At 53.8% G+C, this 11,902-nt stretch overlaps 1 protein-coding gene across 1 annotated transcript in view; it reads right to left on the reverse strand.

Moving 5' to 3' along the window:
• Positions 1 to 1,502: 1,502 nt before the first annotated feature.
• Positions 1,503 to 11,902, reverse strand: part of INSR (insulin receptor) — a 138,500-nt gene continuing 128,100 nt past the window's right edge. The window contains exons 13-19 of the mRNA XM_060233110.1: positions 10,978 to 11,045; positions 8,249 to 8,478; positions 6,574 to 6,684; positions 5,998 to 6,157; positions 4,721 to 4,850; positions 3,075 to 3,209; positions 1,503 to 1,850 (exon numbers count right to left, since the gene is read on the reverse strand). Of these exons, the coding sequence (XP_060089093.1) occupies positions 1,505 to 1,850; positions 3,075 to 3,209; positions 4,721 to 4,850; positions 5,998 to 6,157; positions 6,574 to 6,684; positions 8,249 to 8,478; positions 10,978 to 11,045 (1,180 nt within the window). The 3' untranslated portion in view covers positions 1,503 to 1,504. The remainder of the gene's footprint in view (positions 1,851 to 3,074; positions 3,210 to 4,720; positions 4,851 to 5,997; positions 6,158 to 6,573; positions 6,685 to 8,248; positions 8,479 to 10,977; positions 11,046 to 11,902) is intronic.

Consider the following 11,902-nt stretch of genomic DNA (forward strand, 5'->3'; position numbering starts at 1 on the left):
AAACGAAAGACACGCAACCTCGCACTCAGCCCAACTGGGAGTCACACGCTCTGGATTCACACACACACACACACACATCCAGCCAGGGCAGCCACAAAGCTCGGCTAGGCTTTCGAAAACACTGGGAAGGGGGGGGGGGGGGGACTGCCGTTTCCCTCTGCCTCCTTTCCGAAAAAGGGAGCTCGTGATGTTTAGATGGCTGCACCCAAGAGCACTGTTCACACAACCGCTATTTGACCTCCCCCTTGCAAATGGGGAGGGTGCCTTCAGGCTGTGCTTCGTGGGAGGCCCTGCCTTGATCCGGACGCTCCACCAGACGGGCCTCTGGCCTGAAGCTGCAGGACTCTCTCTGTGCTCCAAGTCGGAGGCCTGACGCTGCTTTCGGCGGCATCATCAGCCTCCTTGCTGCAAGAAAGACTGAAGAGCGAGCATCTCTCCTCAAACGTGTCCCTTGCAGGCCCAAGAGAGAAAGAGAGAGCAGGCCTCCTCCAGCATGAGCGGAGGAGTTTCGCCAGCAGCCTCCAGCTGTTCCACAATCTGCAGACTTCTGGGTTTAGAACGTTTAAAAGTTCCTGAAGCGCAGGCCGATGCAGGTGGGCTGGGACGCAGAATCGGCGAAGAGGACAAACCAAGCGCGCCGGCAGGCAAGCCCTGCACGCCGTGGGAAAGCCCACAAGGGATCAAAGGCGTCAATAAGTTACAGGAGAGGCTCAAGCAAGTCACACAATCGTACAATACGCGACGTTAACGCTGAGAATTTGGCTTCTGTTTTGGCTGCCTTGTCTGCTGAAGGCAGGGCGAGAAGGGGCAAGGGCCCCTTCTCCCGAGTTCTTCAGTGTAAAAAAAACCATTCAGGTGGGGGGCGGGGGGAGAAGGATGGGAGAGAAGAAAGCTGGACAACGAGGACAACAACTGGTTCCCACCTCCCCGGCGGGGACGCTTATATACAAAAGACCCAGCCGCGTCCACTCCTGCCTCATACCTGCACACGTGCGCGCACGCAAAACGTGTACCCTGACCCAGCAAGAGGGAAAGAAGCAGCAGCTGCTGGTCAGCTCCAAGAGGGAGAAAGGCCAGTTCCCACAGCGCACGCCTCGCGGATCCTTCCGCGTTTCTGATGCCAGCGAAGAGGCAGATGGAAGGAAAGGCTCTGGATTCGGCTGGGTTGGCGCTCTGCAAAGACCCCCTGATCTTCCCGCTTGCTGGGGGGCTGGAGGCAATTGGAGGCTCTTCCTCCTATTCGACGTGGCCGTTGGCGTGAGGTCGGTCCCAGCCTCAAAACCGGAGGGGGTTAGAGGCCCAGGCAGGGCCCCCATCGACGGCCAGTTGACCTCCCCCCGCCACAATCGTAATTTCCGGGTGATTCAAAATCGGACTAGGAAGCGAGTCTGGAGGTCTCCTGGGGGTTGAGCAGCAACACTGCAAGTCCTGAGTCTGGGGGAGGCAGGAAAGCGAGAGAGAGAGAGAGAGAGAGAGAGAGAAGCCCCCCCTCCCCGCAGCAGTCTTAGGAGGGGCTCGAGCGGAGGATGCGGCCGTTCTTCTTGCCGCCGTTCATGTGAGTGTAGGGGACGTGCTCCTCATAGTTCCCCTTGAGCCCCAGGGAGGGCCTGCCGTCTCGCCCCAAGACCTCGTCCTGCTGCGTGTAGGAGGCGGGGTCCAGAGGGATGCTCTCCATGTTCTCAAAGTCCATCTCGAACTCCTCCGTCTCGGGGGGCTTGTTCTCGTCGCTGTAGAAAAAGGAGGCCTCCCGGAAGGCCGGGTGCAGATCCTCCTTCAGCATCTCGATGATCTCAATGAAGGAAGGACGCATCTTGGGGTTGTACTGCCAGCACATCTGCGTGAGGCTGTGGCTGGAACCACACAGAAAAAAGACACGCCCAGCCAGGTCAACCTCTGGCTGCCAGACCCCACCCCCCTGCCCCCCTCCTGCCCCTCAGCTCTGGGGGGCTCTCTGCCTTTGGAGGTCTCCAGCAGATGCTTGGACTTAGGGGAGGTCAAAATAGAGTGGGCAAGAGGGGATGAGCCAAGAGGCTCACATGTTTGGCTCTCATGGCCCTTTCTTAAATGCCCAGGGGTAATGCCAATCGCCACTTGGGGGTCAGGAAGAATTTTCCTCCAGACTAGTTGGCCAGAGATCCTGGAGGGTTTTTGGGGGGACGAGCGGGCATGGAGGAGGGGGTCACTGAGGGGTTGGGGTAGTTGTGAATGTCCTGCACTGTGCAGGGGGTTGGACTCGATGACCCTAGAAGCCCCTTCCAGCTCTGACGTTTTTTTCTGCGCCAGGTCAAACTGCTTCCACATCTGTGCAGAACCCCCTCCCCTGTTCCTCTCACTAGAGGGGGTGAAAAGAGCCACTGGCACTGGATGGTGACCAACAAAGTTCCCTCGAAGCTGCAGAGCCTTGTGAGCAAAAATTCTACTTTGTGAGCTGCTGGCGTTAAAGCGGTGAGCTGCAGCATCCATTGTTGTGCTCTGGGGTCATCCTTCCTGAGCTAGGACCAAAAGGTGTGAGCTGGAGGCTGAAAATCTGTGAGCTAGCTCACCCAAACTCAGCTTAGAGGAAACGCTGGTCACGAGCAACGCTGGTGCTCTCGCTAAGCTGTGGAGTCTTGGGAGCAGGGGTCGTTTTGTAGAAAAATCGGTGGTGGAGCTCATCCAGGGAATGTTATGCAGCTGCACCTCCTATTCAATGGACAAGGAGGTGGAACTCTCAGAAGGAGGAGGTGGAACTCTCGGTAAGGTTCGGGAGCTGTGTTCCTGTGAGCGCCCACTGAATCTGAGGCCTCCTCGTGAGCAAAAATTCTACTTTGTGAGCTGCTGGCATTAAAGTTGTGAGCTCCTGCATCGATTAGTGCTCCGGGGTCCTCAGCTAAGACAAAACTGTGTGAGCTGGAGGCTAAAAATCGGTGAGCTAGCTCACCCTCACTCAGCTGGGAGGGAACGCTGGTCGCCACCCCCATCTGTCAATGGAGAAAGACGGGGACCTGTTTCCTGACTCAGCTTCCCTGCCTGGGACTGAGGGCCCTCTTTGCAGCCACTCTGCAGCAACAAGCCCCCCACACCCCCAGACTTACAGCTGCTCAGCACAGTTTTCTGGCCTCTCAAGGCATCCCCCGTCCATGACAAACTTCAGGACCTGCTCGTTGGAGAGGCCTTGGTAGGGTTGCTCCGCCAGACTGCTTATCTCCCAGAGGACGACCCCAAAGGACCTGCGGGAGAGGAAGAGGGAGAAGCAGGGAGTCCTGTGGTAGGCCACGCCATAAGAACGTCAGAGAAGCCATGTTGGATCAGGCCAATGGCCCATCCAGTCCAACACTCTGTGTCACATAAGAACATAAGAGAAGCCATGTTGGGTCAGGCCAATGGCCCCTCCACTCCAACACTCTGTGTCACATAAGAACATAAGAGAAGCCCTGTTGGATCAGGCCAATGGCCCATCCAGTCCAACACTCTGTGTCACATAAGAACATAAGAGAAGCCATGTTGGATCAGGCCAATGGCCCCTCCAGTCCAACACTCTGTGTCACATAAGAACATAAGAGAAGCCCTGTTGGATCAGGCCAGTGGCCCATCCAGTCCAACACTCTGTGTCACAGAAGAACATAAGAGAAGCCCTGTTGGGTCAGGCCAGTGGCCCATCCAGTCCAACATTCTGTGTCACATAAGAACATAAGAGAAGCCCTGTTGGGTCAGGCCAATGGCCCATCCAGTCCAACACTCTGTGTCACATAAGAACATAAGAGAAGCCATGTTGGATCAGGCCAGTGGCCCATCCAGTCCAACACTCTGTGTCACATAAGAACATCAGAGAAGCCATGTTGGATCAGGACAATGGCCCCTCCACTCCAACACTCTGTGTCACATAAGAACCTAAGAGAAGCCCTGTTGGGTCAGGCCAATGGCCCCTCCACTCCAACACTCTGTGTCACATAAGAACATAAGAGAAGCCATGTTGGGTCAGGCCAATGGCCCATCCACTCCAACACTCTGTGTCACATACATAAGAGAAGCCCTGTTGGATCAGGCCAGTGGCCCCTCCAGTTCAACACTCTGTGTCACATAAGAGAAGCCATGTTGGATCAGGCCAATGGCCCATCCAGTCCAACACTCTGTGTCACATAAGAGAAGCCATGTTGGATCAGGCCAATGGCCCCTCCACTCCAACACTCTGTGTTACATAAGAACATAAGAGAAGCCATGTTGGGTCAGGCCAATGGCCCATCCACTCCAACACTCTGTGTCACATAAGAACATAAGAGAAGCCCTGTTGGATCAGGCCAGTGGCCCCTCCAGTTCAACACTCTGTGTCACATAAGAGAAGCCATGTTGGATCAGGCCAATGGCCCATCCTGTCCAACACTCTGTGTCACATAAGAGAAGCCATGTTGGATCAGGCCAATGGCCCCTCCAGCCCTGTTTTTTGTGTCACACAGTGGCTAAAAAAAACAGGTGCCATCAGGAGGTCCATCAGTGGGGCCAGTACACTAGAAGCTCCCCCACTGTGCCCCCCCCAAGCACCAAGAATACAGAGCATCACTGCCCCAGAGTTCCAACAATATGCTGCGGCTAATAGCCACTGATGGACCTCTGCTCCATATGCTTATCCAACCCCCTCTTGAAGCTGTCTAACTTGTAGCCGCCACCTCCTGTGGCAGTGAATTCCACGTGTTGCTCCCCAAGGCCTGCCTCCCTCCTCCTCCCAGAACCGAGCTCCACTCACCACACGTCCGAATAGGCTGTGAAGACGCCGTCCTTCAAGGACTCGGGGGCCATCCACCGCACGGGCAGGAGGCCCTTCCCCCCTTTGCGGTAGTAGTCCGTCTCGTAGATGTCCCGGGTCATGCCAAAGTCTGAGGGCAGAGAAGGTCACTGTGAGCTCACCGAAAATGCCACTACCCTGGGAATGAGGACCAGCTCCATCTGAAAGCGGGGGGCATTCTGGGAACTCCAAATCCGGGAGAGTGTTGGTGGGGGAGGAGGAGGAGACCATGGCCTGCAAAGCAGCTCTTAGAACAGGGGTGGCCAAACTGTGGCTCGGGAACCACATGTGGCTCTTTCACACATATTGTGTGGCTCTAGAAGCCCCCACTGCCCCAACCAGCTGGCTTGGAGAAGGCATTCAATCACTTCGGAGTGGAGGGCGGGATATATAAATCCAATATCTTCTCCAAGCCAAGATGGCTGGCAACTTGGAGAATGCATTTAAAGTTGCTTTCTTTCCATCTGTCCTCCCCATCTATTTTCTTCCCTCCCCTCCTTCCTTCCTTCCTCCCCTCCCTTCCTCCCTCACCTCTTTCCTTTCTTCCTCTCTCCCCTCCTTCCTTCCTCCCTTCCCTCCTTCCTTCCTCCCTCACCTCTTTCCTTCCTCCCCTCCTCCCTTCCTCCCCTCCTTCCTTCCTCCCCTCCCTCCCTCCCTCACCTCCTTCCTTCCTTCCTCCCTCCTTTCCCTCCTTCCTTCCTCCCTCCCCTACTTCCTTCCTTCCTCCTTTCCCTCCTTTCTTTCTTCCTTCCTTCCTTCCTTTCCTCCCTTCCTTCCTTCCTTCCTTCCTCCCTTCCCTCCTTCCTCCCTTCCCTCCTTCCTCCCTCCCCTACTTCCTTCCTCCCTCCCCTCCTTCCTCCCTCCCCTCCCTTCCTCCCTCACCTCCTTCCTTCCCCCATCCCCTCCTTCCTTTCTTCCTCCCTCCCTCCCTCCCTCCCTTCCTTCCTTCCTTCCTTCCTTCCTTCCTTCCTCCTTCCTTCCTCCCTCACCTTTTTCCTTCCTTCCTCCCTTCCCTCCCTCGTGACTTTCAAACATCTGATATTCATGTCTTGTGGCTCTCAGACATCTGGCATTTATTCTATGTGGCTCTTATTCTAAGCAAGTTTGGCCACTCCTGTCTTAGAAAGTTCTTCCTCTGCAGACTTGGGGCTCCCCCTCCACCCAGCACCAACTGCTCAGGAGCGCCTGCAGCAGGGGAGTTCCCCCTGCCCACCCCCCGCCCTGTTGCCTAGTCGTACCTCCAATTTTGACGGTGAAGTCTTCAGCCACCATGCAGTTCCGGGCCGCCAGGTCCCGGTGGACAAACTTCTTGGCGTTCAGGTAAGCCATGCCGTCAGCAATCTCTGCGGCCATTTGGATCATCTCTCGGAGAGTAGGCGGTGGACGGCCGGGGTTGTTCTGGAAAGGACAGGAGAAAGCTGTGCCCACCACCGAGAGAGGGAGGGAGGGAGGGAGGGCCTTGCCGGCAGAGACCCGCCTCCTCCTCCCTATGGGCCCCCACGTCTTTAGGGCCAGCTTTCCCCCTGCTTGCAGCCCCCCCCAGCCTGCACCCCCAGCCAGCAACTGAGCCGCTCTTTGCCCGACTGGTGCAACTGCTCCTGCAGTCATCACCAAGTCTGCCTCTCTCTGCCTCTCCCCCACAGCTTCGTCAAAGGTGCTTTGGAGAAGGGGCCTGCAGGCTGCAGCGAAGCCGTGGGTGGCCGGTGGGTGCTTCATCTCTGAGATGATTTGCAAGGGGACCCCCGAGACTGGGATGGCCTAGGAGGGGCCACTGCCTCTCCCCCTCCCTGCCTCCATCGCGCCCAGGGGGCTACCTCAGCATCCAGACGCAAGGACCGCAAGTAGCTCTTCAGGTCCCCGTGGGACATCAGCTCCATGACGACAAGGGTGGGCTGCCCTTTGGACACAACCCCCAGGAGGCAAACCTGGCGGAAATAAGGGTGAAGGGGGGGGGGGTCAGATTTCAAGGAAGAGAAGGAGCTGAAGCCCAACACCCCGTTCCTTGCAACTCCCACCATGAAGAGACAGAACCCCACAAGGCTCCTGCTGGAGACGCAACTTAGAACCCTAGGGTGGGAAGGGACCTCCAGGGTCATCTAGTCCAACCCCCTGCACAAGGCAGGAAACTCACAAACACCTCCCCCTAAATTCACAGGATCCTCATTGCTGTCAGATGGCCACCTAGCCTCTTTTTCAAAACCTCCGAGGTAGGGGAGCCCACCACCTCCCAAGGAGGAAGCCTGTTAGAATAATAGAATCCTAGATTTGGAAGGGACCTCCAGGGTCATCTAGTTCAACCCTCTGCACAAGGCAGGAAACTCACAAACACCTCCCCCTAAATTCACAGGATCTTCATTGCTGTCAGATGGCCATCTAGCCTCTGTTGGAAAACCTCCAAGGGAGGAGAATCATAGAACCCTAGAATTGGAAGGGCCTCCAGGGTCATCTAGTCCAACCCCCTGCACAAGGCAGGAAACTCACAAACACCTCCCCCTAAATTCACAGGATCCTCATTGCTGTCAGATGGCCATCTAGCCTCTGTTTAAAAACCTCCGAGGTAGGGGAGCCCACCACCTCCCTAGGAGGAAGCCTGTTAGAATAATAGAATCCTTGAGTTGGAAGGGACCTCCAGGGTCATCTAGTCCAACCCCCTGCACAATGCAGGAAACTCACAAAGACCTCCCCCTAAATTCATAGGATCGTCATTGCTGTCATAGAATCCTAGAGTTGGAAGGGACCTCCAGGGTCATCTAGTCCAACCCCCTGCACAAGGCAGGAAACTCACAAACAACTCCCCCAAAATTCACAGGATCCTCATTGCTGTCAGACAGCCATCCAGCGTCTGTTGGAAAACCTCCGAGGTAGGAGAGCCCACCACCTCCCAAGGAGGAAGCCTGTTCGAATAATAGAATCCTAGAGTTGGAAGGGCCTCCAGGGTCATCTAGTCCAACCCCCTGCACAATGCAGGAAACTCACAAATCCCTCCCCCTAAAGTCACAGGATCCTCATTGCTTTCAGATGGCCATCCAGCCTCTGTTGGAAAACTTTCGAGGTAGGAGAGCCCACCACCTCCCAGGGAGGAAGCCTGTTCCACTGAGGAACCGCTCTAACGGTCAGGAAGTTCTTCCTAATGTTGAGCCGGAAGATGGCTCCGTCCCCGTTCTAACCCAAAGAGGGGCTTGTCAGCGACCAGGGCCTGCTATCCTGGTTCTCCTCCAGCCTCTGTTTCTGGGATGCAGGAATGACACTCCGCCGCCCTCGAGCCCTTTCCAAACGGAATATTGTGGAACGAGAACAAACGCTCCAGCAGGAGCCATGCGAAGTGTGTGACTCACACAGAAGCTTAGATGGGCGGCTGCCCGACAGGAGAACTACAGCAGAGAGAAGGAGCCGGAGGAGGGGCAGGCAACACACACAGGCTGCCCCCCACCCCAGGCCTCCCTCTTCCCCCACGCCTCCTCTCAGCCAAGGCGCAGTGCCCTCCCTCACCACATGGTGGCATCTGAAGCCCTTCATCACGGAGGCCTCGTTGAGGAATTCGATCCGCTCCCGCAGGCTGGCCGACTCGTTCACCGTCTTCACCGCCACCCGGGTCTCTGCCTCGCCCTTGACGATGTCCTTGGCGATCCCCTCGTACACCATGCCGAAGGAGCCCTGGCCCAGCTCCCGCAGGAGGGAGATCTTCTCCCGGGGGACCTCCCACTCGTCTGGGACATAAACTGCAAACGGGGAGGAAGGGAAAGGCAAACTCCGGCAAGCTGCCTCATGGCCAGGAGGGGAGGCGGCAGCTGGGCCAGATGGACTTTAGGCCTGGCATCGAGCCCACACAACCGGCCCTTTTGCACCCAAGTTCTGCACCACCCTGGCCTCAGATTCAGCAGGAGCTCACAGGAGCACAGTTCCTGAACCTTTCTGAGGGTTCCCCCTTCTCCTCCCCACCTACCTACCTTGTCCAGTGAATAGTAGGTGCAGCTGCATAACAATCCCTGGATGAGGAGAGCGGGCAGCCAGCCAGCAGCCCTCGTTAACCCCTGGAGAAGCCCATGCCACCCTTTCTCCAGTTCCTATGTGATTTTGGGTGGTGGGTGTTTTGCTGGCTTTTTGACTGGGAGGGGCAGCCCAAGAGAGCCCCAGGCAAGCGAGGCCTGCTTGGGCTGGCTGGATCTCCAGCCAGCCCAAGCAGGCCTCACTCACCCAGGGCTCTCCTTTCTTGCATCAAGTTGTTTTTGGCTGGGGGGGGAGCATATGCTAATGAGTTATGCTAATGAGCTCCGCCACCTATTTTTGATGTAATGTGCACTGTGGGTGTCCTAGAGAGGTGTAAATATTCTGTACCATCTTCCCCCCCCCCCTTTCCCATCTTTCAGTTTTTTGTACCCTTAACATTCTTTAAAAATAAAAAAAATTAAAAATAGTTTATTTTAATTACTGTTTTGTTTCAAGAGTCTTAAATTCATCTTGTGCTTGTTTCTGATTGTTCTATTGTTTTAACTGTTTTTATTATAACTGCTTTAATTGTTTTAAGAGTCTTCTATTGTTTTAACTGTTTTTATTATATTACCATTTTAATTGTTTTAAGAGTCTTAAATTCGTCTTGTTGTGCTTGGTTTTGATTGTTCTATTGTTTTAACTGTTTTTATTATATTACCATTTTAATTGTTTTAAGAGTCTTAAATTCGTCTTGTGCTTGGTTTTGATTGTTCTATTGTTTTAACTGTTTTTATTATATTACCGTTTTAATTGTTTTAAGAGTCTTAAATTCGTCTTGTGCTTGGTTTTGATTGTTCTATTGTTTTAACTGTTTTTATTATATTACCGTTTTAATTGTTTTAAGAGTCTTAAATTCGTCTTGTTGTGCTTGGCTTTGATCGTTCTATTGTTTTAACTGTTTTTATTATATTACCATTTTAATTGTTTTAAGGGTCTTAAATCCATCTTGTGCTTGTTTTTGGTTGTTCTATTGTTTTAACTGTTTTTATTATATTACCGTTTTAATTGTTTTAAGGGTCTTAAATCCATCTTGTGCTTGTTTTTGGTTGTTCTATTGTTTTAACTGTTTTTATTATATTACTGTTTTAATTGTTTTAAGGGCCTTAAATTCATCTTGTGCTTGGTTTCCATTGCTCTGTTGTTGGGTTTTAACTGTTTTTATCACGTCTGTAATCTGCCCTCAGCCTGCTATGGGAAAGGGCGGAATATAAATCTACCAGAATAAAATAAAATAAATAAAATAAAAATATACCTGATTCATAAATGCATTTATACCCTGCCCTGAGCCCTGGGTTTAGGGGAGGGTGGTCTAAAAATCAATCAAACAAACAAATCCACAAACTAAAAACTGGTCTCTGGCCCTTGATGCTTTGGGACTGCAAGGAAAAGGGTCAGAGATCTCAGCCTGGACCCCCAGAGTTCCCTTCCCTCCTTCCCCTGCCACAGCCTAGAGGGGTGTGTGGGGGGTGGGGTGGGTTTCCTGCTGACCTTGTGCCAGGGCTCTTTGGCCCGCTGCTGGAAAGGCCCTGCCAGTGGCAAGTGGAGGAGCCTTGTAGCTCCAGAGGACTGCTTCTCCCGGGATGGTGAAGGGAGGAGTATGGGGAAGATAGGCCCAGGATCCTCCACCAGGCCCTTTCCCTTTTCAAATCAGAGCCAGATGAACAATTAGGCCAAGTAGGCACTAACCTATGGACCCCCATGTCTTTAGGGGCCCCGGGCTGGCTCTCCCCCCCATTTTCCCCCTGCTTGCAGCCCTCCCAGCCTGCACGCGTAGCCAGCAACAGAGCCGCTCTTTGCCTGAGTTGCCTGGTGAGGCTGCTGCTGGCGGTGTTGCCAAGTCTGCCTTTCCCCCGCAGCTTAATAAAAGGGGCTTTTAAGAAGGTGCCTGCAGGCTATAGCGGGGGGCCACGGGTGGTGGGGCAGGCGCTCAGACTCTGAGATATTTTGTGAGGGGCCCTCCAAGATTTCAACTGGCTAGGGGCCTCTACAGGGTTTAATCCGGCACTGTTTCAAACTGGCAGCAGATGGTGACGTCACTGTGCGACAGCAATCTGGCCAGAAAAGGCCCTCTGGTGGCACAAGGAGGGTGGGAGAACGGTGGCCCTGGGGGGGGGGAGCCGGGGGGCATGCAAGGGAAGTGCAGGGAAACCAGTTGCCCCTTTGAATGTCTCGAGAGCTCCATAGAGCACCCTCCCCCTGCAGAAGTACCAGAAAGCCCCGTGTCTCACCATCGCTGGCACTGAGGTACTCTGGATTGGAGGATGCATAGAGAGGCCCTGTCGGTCCTTCCTTCTGCCTAGAAGGGACAGGGGGAAAGAAACACATTTTTTTGCCTGTCTGTTCTCATCTGCGCACCAACTCTTTCAAACACAACTGTCCGGAAAGCACCAGTCACAGATGTACCTGGGGCGGGGAGAGGGGCTCTTTAGCTCAAACCAAAAGAATTTAAATATTTCTTCTTGTTGTTGTTGTTTTTTTTAAAGCACAAAAGGAATTTTCTAATCCTCATGATCTTGGAGAAAAACTTAAACAGGTGCTGACGAAAAGCATAAAGAGATTGGCTGGCTCGAGAAAGATTATTTCCTCCCAACTGTCCAGAAAGCAATACTTGCCTCTCCCCTCACCCTGAAGAGTTGCTCACAACAACTTCCCTTAAAAGCAAATGAACCAGCTGATCTCCTCGGAGCTGGCTTCACACAACCATAAGAACAGAAGAGAAGCCATGCTGGATCAGGCCAGTGGCCCCTCCAGTCCAACACTCTGTGCCACACAGTGGCCAAAAAACCAGGTGCCATCAGAAAGTACACCAGTGGGGCCAGGACATTAGAAGCCCTCCCATTTGAACCCCCCCAGCACCAAGAATACAGAGCATCACTGCCCCAGACATAAGAACATAAGAGAAGCCATGTTGGTGCAGACCAATGGTCCCTCCAGTCCAATACTCTGCATCACACAGCAGCCCCAAATCCCAGGCACCATCAGGAGGTCCATCAGTGGGACCAGGACACTAGAAGCCCTCCCACTGTGCCCCCCCGCCCAAGCACCAAGAATACAGAGCATCACTGCCCCAGGCATAAGAACATAAGAGAAGCCCTGTTGAATCAGGCCAATAGCCCATCCAATCCAAGACTCTGTACCACACAGTGGTCAAAA

This window comes from Heteronotia binoei, chromosome 2 (assembly GCF_032191835.1).
Source record: "Heteronotia binoei isolate CCM8104 ecotype False Entrance Well chromosome 2, APGP_CSIRO_Hbin_v1, whole genome shotgun sequence".
NCBI lineage: Eukaryota > Metazoa > Chordata > Lepidosauria > Squamata > Gekkonidae > Heteronotia > Heteronotia binoei.